Source organism: Drosophila nasuta, chromosome 2R (assembly GCF_023558535.2).
Source record: "Drosophila nasuta strain 15112-1781.00 chromosome 2R, ASM2355853v1, whole genome shotgun sequence".
Lineage (NCBI taxonomy): Eukaryota > Metazoa > Arthropoda > Insecta > Diptera > Drosophilidae > Drosophila > Drosophila nasuta.
Genome location: NC_083456.1, coordinates 20654392 through 20675178, shown reverse-complemented (window position 1 = coordinate 20675178; position 20787 = coordinate 20654392). Strand labels below are relative to the sequence as shown.

Here is a 20787-nt window from a genome sequence, read left to right as displayed (position 1 = left end):
ATCAGCGGAAATACCTGACACAGCAGCTATTCAAAAATGTAAATAAACATTGCCAACCAACCGCGGAGAATCGTCTAAAAGGGAATCACCACGCGAGATATTGTTCGCATTGCATTGGCTTTATTGGTTTCCCTTTTAGTTTTCGAAGCGTTCTCACAGCTGACGGACGCGGTGTTGCTTAGCTTTGCCGGTAACGCGCGTTTTTTTTTTCTTCTGCCCAGCTCAGTGAAGTGCACAATTACCTCTGATAATAAACGGGGAGAAACGAGTTTATAAATATTGTTATATGGAGTACTAGAACGAAGAGAAGATTTACAGTAGCAATTTGCCGGAATTTGTATTACGTGTGATAATATTTTCATTTCGTTAATGCCGCCGTGCATAAGACGAGAGCAGTGTGTTTTGTTTGGAAGCCAAAAGCTTTTTTCGTGTACATAGAACGCGTGGTAAGTGCGTCAAGAGAGACATTTGGTGGCAGCTCTCTCTGTTAAGCGAAGAGAGCGCTCGAGAAAAAAATACGCTTACTCATTGGTGGTGTGCCAGAGGTCAGAAGGGCAAAAGAGCGTTAGAATTTTCTGGATATATAATGGAAACTATTGAAGAAAGTCAGTATAATTGATCAAATTCAATCTACATTTTTTTAAAGCGTGGTTTTAATTAACAAATATTATACTTTTTTTGGTATATAATTTATAAATATGAATAATATTATATCAACAGTTGGAATACATGCGGTGTAAACGCGTCTTGCAAAAGCTTTTAAAGCTTTTGGTTAACATTTTTCTGTTAAACTTAACTAAACTTTATGCTTACGTTGTGCTTTATGTTAAAGTCAAATTTCACAATCTCATAACCGCATGATGTGAACAAACCATTTGAAAATTGCAATAGAAAAACTAATGACTAATTTGTTATGACAATTACCTTGGCTATTTTGTACATCGATTATTCTTCTAATTTACAAGGAAAAATAAAATGCAAAAAGTTACTAACTGTTCCCGCCCGGGTTCGAACCGGGGACCTTGTGCGTGTGAAGCACACGTGATAACCGCTACACTACGGAAACTGTTGAGGTGCGATCGGTCAAGAGTCTTTGAAGATACCAACCATTCACAAAATCAACTTTATTTGTAGGAAATTTGTTGTAGTTAAACATTTCTAAAATCTTTTTTGGGCTACTGTTAGTAATTATTGTTTTTTTCAATTAAAATAATATGAAACAAAAAAATCGTGCGATCGGTCTAGAGTCTTTGAAGATACAAACGATTCACAAAAATAAATTTTTTGTAGTAAATTTGTTGCAGCACAACATTTTTAAAATCTTTCTTAGGTTTCTATTAGAAATAATTGTTTTTTCAATTAAAATAACATGAAACAAAAAAGTCTTGAATTGTTCCCGCCCGGGTTCGAACCGGGGACCTTGTGCGTGTGAAGCACACGTGATAACCGCTACACTACGGAAACAACTTGAAGGTGGTCGCGCTAATACCGAATATAGGCCCCAGTAGGTTGATAGTGGGCAATCTTCTGAGCGTAACCTATAAATTGGTTCAGTTTGTCAAGTTTCTCCCCGACACGTTGCTTCGTTGACTGTTAATTGGCGTCTGGTCTGACCGCCCACTTTCAATTGGTTCACAATTGTCGGTACGTTGGGTGTGGGGCGAGGCGGGTGGTCACAAAGCATTCGAGGCATTCAGCTGAGAAAGCTGTGTGGAGACTGAGAAATGCCTGACTGGCTGGAAACATGCACACAGATTACCATGCGGAGCCAGAGCAGCAGAAGGTTGACGAGGAGGTGGCCACCTTTAAATAAATTTGCCCACGCTGATCCTTAATTAAAATTCCTATTGTCTGTTCTATGGCCTGCATAGATTTCGTTTTATCCTCCTGGTTCAGTTCTCCTGCTGCTGCTGCTGTTGCTGCTGCTGGCACACAATTAATATGCAGCACCAGAACGATTCAGAGTAACTGCTCGCACTCGTTATAATTACGCATTTAAATTGGCACAAAAGGTTGAGCCATAGCCCGAGTAGAAGAGTCCGAGCTGAATGGGGAGATATGGCTAGCTGGGCAGGCCTGAGCTGAGTTGAGCTGACTTGAACTGAACTGAACCGAGCTAAGCTGCTCTGTGCTGTGCTGGACATTGAGTTAGCTAACCAGCCATCTCTTTCTCTCTTGCTCTTGCTCTTGCTCGACTGCTGTGGGCTGGCCCCATAAATTTGGGTCAATGGGAAAAACGTCAGAATTGAGTAATTACAACATAATTTTCAATTTTGCAGTTTACGTTGTAAATTAATTTGCGGTCGACATTTGCCAAACTGGCCGCGCATTGTGCTCGGCCTGCCGTCGTCCCTCCACCTCCACTTCCCCCCCAACCTTTCTTCCCCTCAATCCACACAACACACAATTTGCCGCCTATGCTGATGAAGCGGCACAGAGAACACAATCGTGACTGGGTGTGCCACTTGGCTTGGCTTGGCCTGACTTTCTAGTGGATTTGGGGGGAGGGGCGCTGCACAACAATTATAGCAACAATTAAGGGGCAGCTGGGCGTTCATTGGATTTGTGTAGGTGTGGGGAACAGGAAGGTGGCTGAGGGGCTGCGGGTCGTCGTTTGTTGTGCATAATTAATTTGCAGTTATTTTGCACGTTCGCGTGTTTTTTTCCGTTCCGCTTTAACCCCACACCGCAACGGGGGAGCATTAGGTTTGGCGCGGAGGTCGGACAAAAACTGTTTACGATTTTACAGTTGAACGAATTTTAATTGAAAAAAAACTAAAAGACAAGCCAGTGTCAACGACACATGCGAAGGAGCCAAAGGGGGCAAGACCAGGACCGGGATCGGGGAGTTGGAGTTGGAGTCGGAGTCAGTGTTGAAGGAAGGAGGAGCGAGGAAGGAGGGCCGTTGCCAACAGCTGCGACAAGAATCATGTGGGTGGCTTATGTAGGATGCAATAAAAAATTGACCCGAAAATGTGTAACAAATGCTGTGACATATTTTCGCAACGTTACCCCCAGTTCATCGTACCCCCTCTCCCCATCCTTTAGTTTCCCTTCCTGTCCCCATCGACGCCCTAATACCCCGTTTCGATACCCGCTGCCAATGATCCTGAAAAGAACAAGCGAAAAAGAGTCGCAAAGGGTGTTTCAAATGGGTTCACTTTGTAGTTGGGGTTGGGATTGTTGTTGGTCTTGGTTATGGAGGAGGAGGGGGGTGGGTGGAACGTTCCTTCGACTGGAGGCTGCGGGTTGGATGAGTGTGTGGCATATATGAGTATAGTGAAAATCGGTTTCGGGCAACATTTGTTTTGGGCTACAGCACAGAAAATGTGCAGAAATGAATATGCCAAAAACGAAAAGAAAAGAATAAACTAAAACAAAACGAAACTGAAACAGCACAAAAAAAAGAGAAAAGAAGGCAAATGGCAAAAATCTGTAACTGTAACTGCAACATGGCATGAACTTAATCTGCTGCCGATTGTTTTTGTTGCCAAGGGTTTTTGTGGTGGCGGGGGCAGAGAGCGAAGCGGAGGTTTGTTGCTCAATTTGTACTCGCATATGGAAGCTACTTTGCCGGGGCAGAGGCAGAGGCAGAGTCAGAGGCAGAGAACAGAGGGACAAGGGACAACATGCTGGAGTGAACGACGCGCGACCAACGCCAATCCAAACCAAATACGCCGCATTTTCAATATTGCGGCAACAATTTTCATCGTTGTTTGTATTTGCCAGCGTTGTAATAATGAAAGCAACGATTGGGGCGTGTTCTCATTCTCCTTTCAACCCCAACAAAAACTCCCCAATGCCCCCCTTTGGTACTCCTCCAAGCTTGTCGCACTCTTTGACTAAAGCTTTGTACGGGTTTCGGGTTGCGAAAAACGGCGGAATTGCGGGTTGTGGATTGCAGATTGCGGGTCACGGGTAATACAACGGGTTTTGCTATGTGTATGTGTATGTGTGTGTGTGTGTGTTATGTAGGGCCAACTCTCTCTCGGCCATGGTGTTCATTTAATTGAAAACAAGGCGGCAGCACTTAAAGTGAAACCGAAAACAGATGGAAACGAAAAACTTACAATAATTGCTTCGACTTGAGAGTGAGTGAGTGAGTGAGAGAGAGAGCTTTGAGTTCAACGGGGCAATGCTCGTAATCAGCAGATAAAGTTCCTCCAGGATACACAAGTGTGCAGCTAATGAATTCTTTATTGAGTTAAATATTAACTTATCGAGCTATTTTCTTAATTAACACGAACACTTAAAACAGCCAACACGTTGAGCCAAAGTGTTGGGTCTTGGAAAAACAGCTCATAAATGTGGTAAATATTCCAATGCATTTACCATTTTAGCACAGAGAATTCAATTAAATTTTATTAAAAAAAGACTTTTCTATGTTTAACACATACAAATGAAGATGCCCAAGAGTTTATTTTATATTTTAAGGAAATAATTATATAAGCTCGAACTTGAAGGTAAACAGAGTTTCAAATAAATAATTGAACTAAACAAAATGTTTTAACATTTGCTTTGAAAATAATTTCAACAGTTTATTTATTTAACAGTTTAAAGAAATAATTGATAAGGAATAAATGTGCTCGAATTTGCAAGAAAAAGAGTTTCAAATAGTTTATTTATTTAGCCAGCAAATGGAAATTGCTTAATACGCCCTTCCAGTGAAATTATTCAACTCAATTTGAAATAACATCCTCAAGCTAAATCAATAGATCAGTTTGCTCAGCTATCAAAAGGTTCTTTGGCTAAAATGTTTCGTTATTTATATCAATTTAAATGTGATACAAGTGCGACTGAGACTACTTAGAGTTGCTTTTGCTGTTGCTTTTGCTGCTGCTGCTGCTGCTGCTGTTGATGGTGTGATGTGTAACGCGATATTTTCGCTTGCTACAATCGGTGGCGCCATTTCTTTGTGCAACAGCCGTCGCCTACACAGCGACCTTTCCCATTGTGCTCCCCGCTCGTTTCTTGTGTTGCACAGACTGTGTTATCTTTGGCCATATATGTATATGTGTATATCTCTTTATATGCATGTATGTGTGTGTATAGCCCGTTTGTAAACAAACAGTGTACAAGGATACACAAGGCCAGGCCAGTGGACATGACAAACAGACGCCGCTTGCTGTTGCCACTCCTCCCTCCAGTCACCGCCTCCGCCTCTGCCACTGCCTCCGCCACACCGGATCCATTCCGAATCCATGAGGCAGCCGTGTGAGCCTTGTGGGCGGTTTGAACTGGACAAACAGGACGACCAGCGGCAATTGCAACTGAGCTCGTTTAAACGCATGCCATCCGTTGTTGCGTTATGGCCAACGAAGCCAAAGAGCCAGCCGAAGGGTTGTGTGGGCTCTCCCTCTCTCTCTCTGTCCCTCTCTCTCTATCTCTCCTCCCTTTGCCACTCGGCAACCCTTTCCCATGACTATGGCAGCAGCAGCAGCAGCAGCACAAAACCAATAAGTCAAAAGACCAAAAAGGCTTAACGGACTATAAAAAGCAAAAGGCAACAAGAAGAAACTCAGCACAAAATTACAACGGTTGCAAAAAAAAAGTAAAAAAAAAAAAATAAACGAGAAATGTTGAAGAAATAAGCAGATTGAAAAACTTTTTACAAGTTGTCGAAGCTTTAATGCTCTTAACTAATGGAAAATCGATGGGCGAAGTGCACACAAAACGAATATGATGAGCCATTACTTTATCAGTTAGTTGAATTTAGAAAAACTCTTGGGAAATGAACGCAATTTGGAATGCAGCATAAAAGTATTTGTGTTCACTTCGTTAGCATACAAATAAATTGGCCAATGCATACTGTAAATACTTGAATGTTTGAACTGCAATTTGAAATAGTCTTTTGTTTATTAATATTAGCATATATATTGGATAATCTTTGGAGGATATACATATTGAAAATACTGTTTTAACAGTTACTTAAAATAATATTTGCAATTATTCTAATAATCATTAACATGCATCGAATTATTGTTATTTGAAATAGAGTAAACCTTAAGAGATATGAGGTTGAATATAAAAAAAAAGTTGTAATAGGGGTTTCTTTATCGTATTAAGGACTTAACTTTATATGGTGTATAAAATACATATTTTTGAACAAAAATAGATTTGTTTTTGAAATACTTACAAAACGAATTCATAAATATTATTTTGTGATGCATCTATTACATCTATTATATTATATAAGGCTTTCATACAGTTTTTAGTTTTAGTTAAACTCTAATGGATATAACTAAAATGAATTGAATTGAATTAAAAAGGTAATGAAAGCTTTTGTCTGCAGACAATATATATTTTTTTGTACTATACAATATATAGTGAACAATTATAATAATTTAATAAATAATATCCCTTTTGGATGTCCATTCCTAAGTGTTTGATTTGAAAGTCTACAGTCGAGAAGAGCTCACCTTTAGCTTACCTCATTCGATTGCCATAAAACTCAGTGAAAGGGTATAGATATCGGCAACAACAGAATATAGCATGCAAGTACAACACAACACGTGTTGTTGTTGACTGTTTTGTGCTGTGATTGCCGTATAGCAGCAAGATCTATGAGTCCCGTCCAGCAGTAGTTGTTGTCGACTAGTCGAGCAACCGTCCAGCGACCCATTTGTGCCAAGTGTGTGACAATAAAATGTTTACTGATAGCAACAACAAGCAAGCCCCCAGCCAAGCCAAGCCAAGCCAAGCCAACCAAGCGACCAACCGGTCGAGCAATTGAATGTGGCACAAACTGCTTGCCGGATAGCAACCAATGTATCTGTGTATAAGTGTGTGAGATTGTGTGTGAGTGTGAGTGTGTGTGAGTATGAGTGTGGGTGGGTTACATTACTCGGCTGTTCTGTCATCTATTAAAAAAGGTTGCCAAAGCAAACTAAATGGCAGGCAAAAAGCAAAGCCGAGCGACTATTATAAATAATAAATGCTGACTGGTCAGCCAGAGTCCTTTTCCCCTCTCCTGGCTGCCCTTCGCTACAGTTCGAGTCTAGTACTCCTTAAACCTCTAACCCAATCCCAAGCACTGCAGAAGCTGTAGCTGTAGCTGTAGCTGTGGCCCAAGGCGCAACTTTTGGCGCCGGCAGAGCAAAAACAATTTGCTCTGGCACTTTTTTTTCCAGCTCACGCGCCCTTGGCTCATAAATCTCAACCAAGAGTGAAATAAAGCTAAACGTACCGGGCAGATAGAGAAACGAGTCTCCCAGACTACCGACTACAACCGTCTAAGGCATTGGCTTTAGGTTTGGGTTTGGGTTTGGGTTTGGCACTGCTTCTGGTTGTGGCTGAGGGATTGCGGAGGATTGCAGGAGGGGGGGCAATGGGGAGCTCTGGGCCTAGGCACCTGGCAAATTGATTTGTTGGTTTATTTGGTGTGCCAGAGCACTCTCTGGGCGACGTAAATTCAGCCAACGCCTGTTTGTGTCATAAAATACGACGATGACGGGATGTTATATGAAGTGTCCTGCCCGAAATGACATTACGATGAAGTGTAGGAGGCAGCCAGGAGGAGGCGGCTGTGTCAGCAAGGCATCCAGGCTATATATACTCGTAAGGCATCTCCTGGTTTGGCTATAAAGCAATTTACAATTGCCGTGTCCTTGCACTTGATCGATTCAATTAGATGGCCAGCCGCTTAATGCCTTTAATTTAAATCAATCAATCAATCAGTCAATCAATCTATCAATCTAGCAGTATCTGCCACCATTTACCTACTCCCACTTTTTGTTATTTTAGTTCGCTTTTTTTTTATGGTGGGCATTTTTTGTTTTGGTTGGTTTGGGTTCCGCTTATCTAGTAGCCTTCATTTTTATTTGGCTGCTTTCAGCTTTGTCCTGGCTTAGTTTGAATTGATTGGGAGCCTTAGGCTCGGCCCTGACCCATCACAGCCAGACAGCCAGACTGCAAGACTTGTGCTTATTTTGGTTTCGATTTTAGGCAGCTTACGCAGTCAGGCTTTTGTCTTTAGCTAAGCTACTTAATTTATTTGACCCTATTCATGTGTCCTGTGTATCCTGTGCAAGCAATTTTAAAGCGGATCGGAATTGAAATCAAATTGGACGCCGACAAAGTCCTATACGCCCATTGAGAAAAGGTGAAATAGTACATGACCTGCATTTACTGTTGACCATTTATCTACTCCCTCCGAGTGTGTGTGTGTGTTTGTGTGTGTGTGTGTGTTTTGTGGGACTTGTGTGTGTTTAAGGCTCTCTCTCTTTAAATGCCTGAACCCGTATTGAAGTTTCCGCTGTTTGAATGCAAAAGCATCTTGAAATTACTGTTGATTTATTCACAGTTCTCGGAACAAATTTCACTTTAATAAATTTCGTAGAAATTGCAATTTTAAGTCATTGAAACTAGATTAAAATTGGATGCAAAGAACACTCTAGTGATTGCACTTTCAAGGACCACACTTTGCACTTACGTTTGTTTGCCGGCAAGCGATTCTCTGGTGAAATCAATTCATAGAATTGCCTTGGCAATCGCATGACCTGCTACAGTGATTCATGATTGCAAATAGTTGAACTATAGATGAAATTGATTCGCAGAACAACCCCTCTTCTATTTGCATGACCTGCATCTATGCAGCGTCGCTCGTTTTGCTGCCATTTGCCTGCAATCTTTCAATAATTCATGACGCAATCAATAACGTAAACTAACAACACGTGCCCTAACAACAGCAACACATTTCAGCCAAGGGAGGCGGCCTCTGAGGTGTGAGAAGCAAGCAGAATGAGTGTGTGTGTGTGTGTGGATGGATGGTTGGATGGATAGTTACCATTCTTAACCGTATGCTGCTGACTGGCATTTCGTTTACATTTAGCTACGATTCGTTTCACCTGCATATTTTGCCAATAAATTGCCCTAGCCTGACGACCTGTTTTCCGTTCGTTTTTTTTTCGTTTATCGTTTTGCTTCAATTTTTTCTTTTCGTTTTTTTTGTGCGCTAGTCTTATCCTAACTGCAATCGAAGTGCCGCCTGTATGCCGCAATACAGCGGTATCAAAATGTCAAAGTTCAATGTGCAATTTAAATGCAACACTGTGCAATTGGCTTGCAACCTTTGCCCGTTTGCCTTACTTTGCCTTCGCATTGCAGGTGCAAGCAGAAGCAGCGGCAGCGAGTGAGGAGAAAAAATGCAAACAATTTGTATTTAAATGCAGTGCAATTTGCCGCTGTTTGAAGAGAGACTGCAGCAAAGTATAGGCAGACAACAGATAGGTAAAATGATGCCTAGGGATGATTTTAATTGGCAAATAAAAATGTGCAGTCAACGTGAAAGTGATGCATATGAATGCTAAATGACAGAGAGAGCGTTTCAAATTGAAATTTATTGTGAAAAATCAACGCTTCGGCCCCAAAAAAGTATGCTACAGCAAACGCAAATAGCCAGCAACCAAGCACACACACTCACACACTAGTACACACACACGCATCAAATATGAAAGAGCAGGAAACATCGATTATTCAAAACATCCGCAATTTGAAGCGCTTATCAACAATTGCGCCATCTAGCGACAACCATGCGCAGTTTGTCAAAATCATTTCAAGTTTGGTTGCCATTTTTTTTGCTGTCCGCCTTCTCCGTTTCGCACTCCATTCACTCCCATCTTTTTTCTCTTCATTTTTTTTGATCTCGCACAGTGTGTTGAGGCTTAGTGTCTATTGTCACACACTCACACACAAACACATACACGTCTGTTACAGAACCACACACACACACACTGGTCCGCTTCATTCATATGCATGACGATGTGTCCATTTTTGTGGCTTGTCATTAATGCATAAAAAATGCTAATGTGGCCAACGTTTATAGCGTCGCTTTGCCAAAAAAGGTGCAAACTGTTGTTGCTGTTGTTAGTCTGTTGCTGTTGTTGTTGTTATTGCTATTTGGGGCAAATGCTTGTCGTAATGCCTTTTAAATGAAGTTGTGCGCCATTTGCCATTTGAAGTTTTTGGACTGTTTGTTTGCATCGTTTGCACTGATGGCCAACACACACTTTCACACACACAAACACAGTAAACGAAATTGACTGGTTTCATTCTCTTTATATTTGGGCTAAAAGAGGTGCCAAATAGAGACGGGGGATAATCTGCAATGGCAGATTAGTATAAGCATCTTGCTCTTGCTCCTTGTAATGCTAAAGGATTTTATGGGTAATTCTCTGTGAATGGCACTCGAGAGCGCTCTCTGCCTTTTTACTAGTATCTAGTCGCTATCTTGGCCCGTCTCTGGAATAATGCCAGACGTGTGACTGTTAAGCAAATGTCTTTAATAGTCAACTGATTTTGTTCTTTCCATTCCACAGGCGAAGTTCACAGAAAACGAAAGTCAATGACAAGAGCAACAAAAGAGAAATGGATAGAAATGGGCACTGAAAGAGATACGAGTGAGTGAGTGAGAGAGAGAGATTGAGTGAGTGAGGTAAACTGACTTTCTCGACTTCGACTTGAATAATGTTATTAGCAAGTTGTTCAGATAATAGAGTTGCTTTGATTTTCAACGGGAATTGCACCTTTAGTGGCTGTTGGGGACAACTTAACGAAATCACTTTGCAAAGAGTTTATTTTAATGATCGATTTATAAGAAATATTCAATTGGGAATGCATTTATCTTTTCACTTAATTTTGCAATATTCGATTATAGTTAAATGTAATTAGAGTTGCATTTCGAAATGAAACCACAAAAATCATATATTCTCAGCCTGCGTTTGATGGCGTAATTTATTAATTAATTTCTGCTTATTATAAGCAAATGCTTATTTAATCAGGTAATTTGGAGTAAATGAAACACGTCGTTTCGTTTAATGAGGCTCTAAAACTCGTACGTTTATGTATTATGTTATATCCATTATACATTTCATTCGAATTTTTGTTGCCGTTGTTCATTTCGTGCGAGAGAGAACATTTTAATGTCGTGTTGACGTGACCCAAAACAAAAAAAAAAAACAGAAAAGAATTCCCAACGGGATGCAAAAAATGTATATAAAAAGGTTTACCCATTAAATGGGCAATATTCAATTTACCTTTGTGGCACTTGCGACACATTTCTTTGGGGCACATTTTGATCTGCAAAACGCGAGTTGACCGTTGACCCAAAAGTCATCCATATCTGGATTCAGGATATGTACCACGGTACCGAGTATCTGCCCCCAAAATGACAACGACAACGAGAAGGAAACCAAAAGCCTCTTTCCTCGCCAGCTGCATGCGTGGCTTTTTTTGTTGTTGTTGTTGTTGTGCCTAAAGTGCGAACGAGTCTGTGCATGTGTGTGTATGTGTGTGTGTGTGTTTGCATAGCCCAACACTTTTGCTGTTATCTCTGCATCAGCGTCAGTGGAGCGGAACGTGAACATTTTTCAAAGCGACGCAGCAATAACCAACAATATTCGAGTACAGCACGAGGACAAGGGCTAAACTTGTGCAACTCGCGTCCAATCCTCGCCAGCGGCCAGAGCTCTGAAGCATCGAGTTCATTTCGCAGAGTTTACTTTACGTTTTTTTTTTTCATTTTCAACGTTGTTTTTCCAATTTCTCTGCTGCGCTGAACACAGGGTCACAAGGCGAAGGTAAAAATTGCAAAAGGTGTTAGAAGGAGGCAGCAGGAGGAGGAGGAGGAGGAAGTGGAGGAGATGAAGAAGGAACTGCTGCTGCCAGTTGCGTCAAAATGGCAATTTATCATTTTGTATTTAAGCGCACAGCAGCAGGTAAACAAAATGAAGCGAAACCAAACCAAACCAAACCAAACGAAATGAAATGAAATGAAACCAAATGAAATGAAATGAAAGGCGGCATGTGCGCCACGTATTTTTAGATACTAACAAGTGATAAAAGGCCAGCACGCAGCTGGCAAAGCACACACACACACACATGGCACATGGAGAGACACTGACATGACTGACTGAATGACTGACAAACTGAGGTACCGGCTGACACCTACTGCAAGCAGGCACTGTTAATGGCAGACCACAAGGCACAAGTTGAACGTGAACGTGAACGTAGCGAAGCCAAAAGGCAGCTGCTGACGTGGCATTCCTCGCTCGCTCGCTTTTCATTCCCCATCTTTCTCTCTCTCGCTCTTTGCGTATCCATCAATGTCTGCCCCATGTCGTCCTGCTGCTATTGCTCCTCTTCTATAGCTGCTGCTACTGCTGCTGACGTGCCTGCATTAAGCAGGCCCCGAAAGAACTCAACTGCAAAAAAAAAAAAAATAAAAAAAAAAAAAAAAAAAAGAATTGAAAGCCTTTTATACGCGCCGGGTTGAGGGTTGAGGCTCTGGCCTAACAGAAGCTGCTAAATTTTTTGGCAATTCAATTGATGGCTGGCTTCGTTACCAGCCAAAAACCCGTCTCCGCCTCCGTCTCCGTTTGCCCCTCTCCCCTCGCTGCTCTTCTTCCGATCCCGTGTACTCCATATCGCAAAATTGAGCCCCGACCTCGAGGCGTTTGCTTTTAAATGCGCCGCGCCACTTAGCGCCTGTTTCCTGCCCCGCCCAGTGTGCACTCTGTCTTTCTCTCTCTTTCACTCTCTGCCGCGGCCTTGGTGTATCCTGCCGCCTGCTGACTTGGCTGACTTGGTGCGGGTTGCGTGGTTTATTAGCTGATCCCACCCGGCTTGACAAGCCACTTTTGACGCCCCCTTCCAGCTCGAACAACAACAACAACAACAACAGGAAGTCTTAGGCGGTAATTTACTTTTCAGGGCGCTACTGGCAAATTATGCAAGACTTTTCCCCGCTTCAGCTCAACTCACTCCACAGAAACTCACCTTACTGGCTCTTTTGTTGAGTTATGTTTGGCAGCTTAAAGTTTTTGCGACAGCCTTGATGAGAAAGCACTAAAATTCTTCAAAAGATTCGGTGCACTGATTGCTGCTTGAGAGCCTTCGATGACAAACACTAAAATGCCATTCATTATTTTTTATTTTTTTTTGTTGATGCTTCCACTTTTAAAACTAATTTCAAAAGTGAAGCTTTTGTAAAGCTTTAAATGAAAATTGTAATTAATATGATGCCAAAAAGTTAGTTTTATGTACAGACAATTTAATTTATTTTTCCTTTTAATAACTGCCAGCCAGAGTACTCCATATGCTGTTATTGTACGTAGTTTCGAAGTGCTTTCAGCTACACGAACATTCGCTTGACTTCATAATTGCAGTTTTAGCAACTTGTGATAATATTTCAATGAAACTTTTTGTTGCCCCCCGTAGCGTACGGTGCACTTGCTCAATCTACTTGCTCTAATACTTTAAATATAATTATTTGCGGCACCCTCGCAAAGCAGTTCAAAGGGCATAACAGACTATAAAGGGTATCTCTTAGTTGAGTAACTACTTGTCATAAAGTGAGTAATGAAATGATATGGTATTGCGAATACAATTCTGAGCAGCTGAGTTTAAGAGATTCGACCTCACCTCTGACCTGTGTCACGCTTTCCACCTGACGGTGAAGCTGAAGCTGAAACTGAAACTGAAACTGACGCTGTAGCAAACAATTTAGACACGTGCGGGCTTCATTATTTGCCAAATTGTCAAAGTTTTTGCTGTTTGATGCGGGCTACGAAGGTGGCGGGAGTCGCAGTATAACTGCTTTCACTTTTATGATGCTTTTTATTTAGTCAATGACTTTGACGTCGACAACTTTAATCGAAAACAATTGGAGCCCCGCGAAAAAAAAGAACAAAAAAAAATTGGTAGCTCTTTTTTTTTGTTGTTGTTACTGTTGTTGCTGTTGGTAAGGTGTGCGCTTGCGTTTTGCTTAATGCCGCGTAAATTGTTTCGCAGCAAAAGTTTTGCGCATTTCGCGTTATCCTCCATTTACATATTAACCCAAAGGGCCCTTGGGAGTTGGCAGTTTGGGAGTTAAGAGTTGCCAGTTCGAAGTCTAACTGTCGGCTGACGGCTGTCGACTGTCGACTGTAGGCCGCTGGGGAGTCCGGGGTGGAGGTGGAGGAGGGTCTAGCCGCCGCCAATTCCAAAAATAGTTTTCAATTAGTGTTTGGCATATAAAGCGAAGCGGCGCCTGAAAGTCATACTCAAGCCGCCTCACAACCGACCAAAACCTTTCCTTGACGCCCGCTCTCCTTTACCTTGGGGAGTTGTACTTAAGTTTATTTGGACAAACTTTTCTCGAGCTAAGCGAAATTATGCGCATTTTTATTGTATGGCCACAGAGCAGCAGATAAAACCAACCTACAAACACACACACACACTCACACACACAGCAAGCAAGCACATAACACATACGCCCCGTAGACTCTGGCCAGTCAAATTGTTTGTTGTTTGTTTGTTTTCTGTTGTTATTCGGATATTTTTGTTTATTTGCGGGCGAAAAATTTTAGTGAATTAAAGAACAAGTGTTCAGAGTGAAACTAATTTAAAAGCTAACTCGTAACTTCCTGGCAATGATCATTTATGGTTTTATGTCCCTGGCCCTTTTGTGAATTGTTGCGGCTTCTGATTCATGCGGGCCGCAAATGCTTTGAGACTGCCAGAAGATGGAGTTGGAACTGGAGTTGGATAGAGAGAGAGAGAAAGGGAGTTTTGTTGGCCAAAGCATAAATCATGAGCCCGGCTTGTTCTTGTTCTCTCGTTGGTCCCCGGCTTGGCACATTTGTTGTGCTATATTTTTATTTTATTAGTTCTCTTTACCTATGAACCGGCTGCAGTTGGCGCTCTCCACATCGCTCCTCGACTCGGCCCTGATCTGCTGCCTGTTTGCCGCAACATATTGTGCATAAATCTTTAATATTAAGTAAACATACATATAAATTTAAATTTATTGCTCAATGCGCATTAGTTCCTATATGTCGGAGTCATGTGAATATAACAAACACACGCACCACACACAAAAAACCAAAGCCAAGAAAAAAAAAAAAAAAAAAATAAGGAACGACAAAAGCAACGTTCGGCTTAGAGCCTGTGGCTGAGTTAGGACTTTAAGTTAAATGGAAATCTATGGCTTTGTGGCACTCACACACATACATACACACACACACACACTGGCCACAGCTGGGGGTTAGCAACCGATACGAGATGGATGGCAAAAAAGGAGCAAAAATCAAGAATTAAGCCAGCTGAATATCATAATAATAAAATACCTTGCCATTGCCATAGAATTTATTGCAGTCAATGGGAGCAATTTAAAAAATACATAAAACAAAATTATTCAAATAGAACTTTAGTGGAATTTAAATGATTGAACGGTATGGAGCTAAAGCTTATCTAAATCTTATATAAAAGAAGAGATGGAGAGATAAGTCTTCTGAATTAGTTATATATAAAAAAACCTTAACAATTTTTTTTCTTTTACAAAATAAGAAAAAGCTTGAAATTTATATCGACATCAGAAAATAAAATGAAAAAAAAGCATTGAAGTCAATCCTATCATGTCTTAAAGAGATTCAGTTTTCTATCTTATTTATACAAATATAAAACTATACAATGTTGATTTTTTCCTATCGCAAAATAAATAGAAAATATGTGAATTTAATATCAGCTTTAGGGGAATTTAAATAATTTAACGATTTTAAAATAAATCGTATTTATGAAGATTTAGTTGAATGTTTTAGATGTATACAAAAAACATCTCTTACAATTGTGAAACATTTTGATGAACTTTGAGGGAAATTAAATGGTTATCGCATATTGGCGAGAATCTTATTTTTGGAGAGACAGTTTTTTGTCTCGGATATATGGATATATATAAATAATCTATACTTTTCTCTTACAAAGTAAGAACAAATTTATATCAATTTTTGGGGAAATTTAAATATTTGAAAGGTATTGAACTAAATCTTATTTATAAAGAGAGACTATATTTTTTATATCTTAGATATGCCAATATAATCATACGCAATGTGGCTGCTTTTCACCCAAAAAAAAAGTAGAAATTGTGTGAATTTTCTACGCTATTTAGGGGAATTTAAATCATTGAGACATATTGAACAGAATGTTATTTATGAAGAGACAGTTTTATGTCCTGGTTGAACACAAACAAGAAACAAAGCTACGGTCGAATGAGGTAGACTATGGGATACGCTATCAATTTTCAATAGAAGCAAATCAATGCAGTATTATTCCTAAAATATACCAACTTAATATACTAAGAAAACCTAAAATATACCGAAGACTTTATTTCCTACTTCTATATATTTTCACATTTAAAATATATTAAAATGTAGAAAATATGCAGCTGGTCTTAGCTATAGGCACAAAGTTATAATACCTTTCTAATCTATGGGTAGGCAATATAAGAATCGCAACAAAGTTGCTTCGTTTCTCTCACAAAATAAGTAGAAATTGTATGCCTAAAAAAGTCCATCAATTAAATGTCAAGCTATAGTGCAGCAACTGTTTAATTTCGCATTGTCACTTCAGCGTCTAATCGAGACCAAGTCGAAATTGAGGATAGCATGAAGAAATGGTAGTTGAAAGCCCGTCAACATGCCAACAATTGGCCTTGTTAGTCAGCGTGAGCTGAAGAACTTGATTTCACCTCAGGAATGGAGTGACGGAAGGGGAAGTTAACTCAGTGGGACTCACTCCAAAAAAATCAAGTCAAATAAGAGGAAACCTATGCCAATAGCAGAAAACAGGCCAACCATGTGTGTGTGTGTCAGTGTGTGTGTGTGTGTGTGTGAGAGCACGTGCACAACTGTACTTTTGACGCATTTAAAACCGCCTTCACTCACACATCGCGATTGCGCTCACAATAACCGACAATCAGCTCCATCAAAATTGCAATGAAGGATTTTAGCCCGCATTTTTTTGGGTGGTTCACTGCTTACACTGAAGTTGAAACTTTGCTGCAGCTTTTAGCAAAGGCATTTCCACAAACAACAACAACAACAACAAAAGACTTACACAATGCGCACTTTTGATTAGGAAAAATGCCGCCAGGTAATCGCTACGGGCGCAGCCACAAAAGCCGCTCGCTTCGCTGAGCTCGCTGACTATTTGGTTGGTTGAGAGCGGGGCTTGGAGGGGAGCTGGGTTTTTGGTTTGTGGGTTGGGCGTGAAATGAAATAAATAAAATAAACCACAAGATGACGTCGTCGCCATGACAATAGCTCGATGACAAAGGGGTGACGAGAAGTGCGGGCGGCGCTTTGTTTATTCGATAAATCTATTGCAAGGCGACGACCATCGAAACGGGCGAATGAATGTGGTTCAGTAACTGGCGGTCGTTCAAGCTGAGCGGGTAAGCTGTGGAAGACGCCCCAAAAACTTGTCTCAGTCTCAGAGTTAATTCTAAGGATCGTGGGGGGTGCACTGTGGGTGTTGTTGCCATATTCACATTCACATTCACGTTCACATTCAGATTCACGTTCACATTTCACATTTAGGTTCAGGTTCACGTGTGTGCGCGCGCAAAACAACAGTTATTATTGATGGCTTCACTTTAACTTGCAGTTGGTGGCTTGCTGCGGGCTTCATTAAGTGGCAAACTCAGAGACTACGACGACGACGACGTCGACTCGAAGAGCAGACAGCCAGGTTGTTTTGTTTTGGACGTTGGCAACGTTGTCGCAGTTATGGATTCACCAACACCGCCAATTGTCATCGACGATTCGAACGGTTCAGCAATGGACGCCTGTTTCACGGCATTCGACAAGGATGGGTGCGTATTTAAATGTTGTGACGAACGACAAACAGAAAACGGCTAAATAAATAATAATAATTATTTGAATAATAATAATATGCAAACAAAGGCAACCAAACAAAATTAATTAACGGTCTGTTTAGTGCATAAATTAACAATACAAAAAAGTCAATTTCAATTAACGATTCATAAAATGACCAAAAGTTAACATTCTATTAATTTATTAATTAATAAATGCCGCGTGAAATTACTAAAACTATTTCTAACAAAACGAAAAAAACTATGAAACATTTTTTATTACATAACAATGTGGCACATTAGATTTAAGGCGGTTTTTCTCAACTTTTAATTTGGTACACGGCGACCGCAAAGTAAATCAATTACTATAAAAAGTAACGCATATTTATGCAAATTGGCAAAAGTGTAAAAGTTGCAACAACAAATAAATAAATTGCAAACATAAATAAACAAAAATTAACTGAATTAACAGCATCAATGGTTGGACCAACAAATTTGCAAATTTACAGTAAACACTTGCATAAATTATTAATGAAACGTGACATAAAAAGCTGCATACAGAAAGAGAACGAAATCTAAGTTAATTTATTAATGCAAAGTTGGGGTACAGCAGCAGCAGAAGCAGCAAACAAAAAATGAGAAAAAAGAGAGAAAACGAATTGAAATAAAAGCACATCGAGGACAAAACATTGCATACATTAATTCTAATTGACATTTTCAACAGTTTTATAGGGCCATCCATTTAAAACGCAAATCAATAAACGTAATCGCATTAATTTTACCTTAATTAAACGAATTGAAAGCAGCTGCTGGGATGATGATGGTAGGCCCCAAAAAGTATGCTATAAATAAATAAATTTTCATTCATTTGGCAAACGGCAAGTTAAAGCTCTGCTCTCCAAATGGCAACGACAACAACAACGACAACAACGACAAGAACGACAGCAACAGCTACAATGACAAACAACCCCTAGGCAACTGGCCCCAACTTTTGCAACTCACCTTCCCCGCTCCCGTTCCCGCTCCCACTCTCTTTCTAATCCTCTACCCTTGCGCCCTTAAGACTCGCTCTCTCGTTCTCTGTGTTTAGCGGAGTCTCTTCCTGCTTCCCGAAAAACTAACTTTATTTGCTTGCTCTGCCTGCCGTTTATTTTCATGCCTGATTCACCTTTACCGCCGCCGCCGTGTCTCCTCCTCCTCCTCCTTCGCCGCCTCTGCCACCTGTCTCCTGTAGCGATGACCGCCTGAATCTGGATGAGTTTACGCTAATCTGCCGTGCTCTGTTCCGCAACGACAAGGGCCACATCTACGACGTACCACACGAACGCCTCGAGCAAATATTCGCCGTCTTTGATACAAACGGCGATGGGTTCATCGATAGGGAGGAGTTTAAATTTTGCTGGAATCAATGGATAAAAACGGTAAGCAGCGTTTCATCTTCATCTACTACTACTTCACACACACACACACACACTCACGTTTCAATCTCAGTGTCTGTACTTATTATATACTATACAATGTGTGCGTACGTGTCTGTGTGTGTCTATATCTCCCGGGCCTTGTCTGCGTTAAGCTTTTACCATCATCCACTATTATGAAGCGGTGTATTTGCTGTGCATGTGCGTGTGTGCATGCGAATGTGTGTGTGTGTGTGTGTGTGTGTCTGGTAAGGTTCTCGTCACTCAGTGATTCATATCCGGGGACTCATAAAATCATAAAATGTGATAATAAAATATTTGTCAACGTTTTGCCAACGCGGAAGCTGCGTCATAAACCCAAAACACACGCATAGAGAGCGAGAGAGCGAGACAGAGTGAAAGAGAGAGCAAGATAAAGCGGTGTCCCACCGCACACAAATTCGCAGTCATTCGCAGCGTTTGCAATCAAAGTGGCCGAGTCCCGGATTGTGTGTGTAATTCAATCCTGATCAGTCCTTGTTGGACGGTAAAATGTCGCTTACAGCAAATGTCACACGTCACACATTGCGAGGTCTGCCGAGTTTGCCAGTCTGCATATGGGGATTGCTTTCATCATCTCCCATCCCCCACTCCCCCAAAATCCAAGCCATTTTCCCTGCACACACACACACACAGTTACTGCTGCTCCTGTTTTTGCCCACAACCAAAAACTCATTCCTTGGCCCAGCTATCGTCATCGTCATCATCGCCACTGCCCTGTCACGAAGCGACGGCGGAGGCTGCGGCAGTGGCAGCGTATGCAAATGTGATAATCTGATTCTGTGAATGTCACACACAAACACAAAAACAGACACACTCACACACACACACACAGACAACAGAGTGACACATACAAACACAATACTCAGAGCCTCTCCGCACGTAAAGTGATAAAAACGCGTGACAAATAAAATGCCACAGAAAGCGAACGGAGCTGCATTCATTTGGTAAGCTCGTTGCTCCATTTCCCCCCTCTCGCTACCACTTCCCCACTTCCCTCTCGTGCTCGCGTTGCCTTCGCCCTCATCGCATTGCCAGCATATTAAAATAAAGAATTTTTCGAATAATTTTATTGTGCGAATAGTCAACGAAGCCAGGCCATAGCTGACTTCATCTACTGCTGCTCGCTGCCTTTTCATTGCTTCCTTCGCTTTCCACATTTTTCACATCGGAATGAGCTGAGCAACATTGTTGCCACAGTCGCTGCCATAAAATTGCGTACGTGATGTGAAAGATGTTGCGTTTCGCCTGTTTTAAAGCTACTTGAAAGTTTTTGACTGCTTCACAATTAACATAACTCTCAAGTAAATCAAAGAAAACAAAAAAATAAAATATTACAAAAATCACAAAAACAGAAAATTTAATAAGAAATCCACTCGCACACAATTCACAATACAATTCTAATTCAGTGTACAATTTAAAGAGAGTTTGGAAAAATAACAATGGAAACTTTTTCGTTTTGCGGTAATTTTGTGGGTTAATGTATTTTTAATATAAATTTCAACATAATTTGAATTTAAACTGAATTGTAGCATAGATTAACAGCAACTTTATAAAACTTTTTTCTCTTTTTTTTCGGAATGTCCACTTTTTATGCTGGAAATTTTTGAATAAAACTTTTCTTTACTCTGAATTAACGAGAACTCTACATATTTATTTAATAATGAACAATTGCGAAAAATTACAAAAATTCCCAAATGTTGC

At 40.7% G+C, this 20787-nt stretch overlaps 1 protein-coding gene and 2 non-coding genes across 4 annotated transcripts in view; 1 reads left to right on the top strand and 2 right to left on the bottom strand.

Annotated features, from left to right (window-relative positions):
- Positions 1–97: 97 nt before the first annotated feature.
- LOC132785697 (nicotinamidase) overlaps positions 98–20787 on the top strand; it is a 32043-nt gene continuing 11353 nt past the window's right edge. The window contains exons 1-3 of one of the 2 annotated variants that reach the window (XM_060791910.1): positions 98–446; positions 17419–17626; positions 18861–19047. In XM_060791910.1, the coding sequence (XP_060647893.1) occupies positions 17541–17626; positions 18861–19047 (273 nt within the window). In that variant the 5' untranslated portion in view covers positions 98–446; positions 17419–17540. Of the gene's footprint in view, positions 606–17418; positions 17627–18860; positions 19048–20787 lie in introns of both variants that reach the window. The other variant, XM_060791909.1, reaches the window with a different exon arrangement.
- Trnav-cac (transfer RNA valine (anticodon CAC)) lies at positions 994–1066 on the bottom strand. The gene has a single exon. It is a non-coding gene; the product is annotated as a tRNA-Val (tRNA).
- Positions 1392–1464, bottom strand: Trnav-cac (transfer RNA valine (anticodon CAC)). The gene has a single exon. It is a non-coding gene; the product is annotated as a tRNA-Val (tRNA).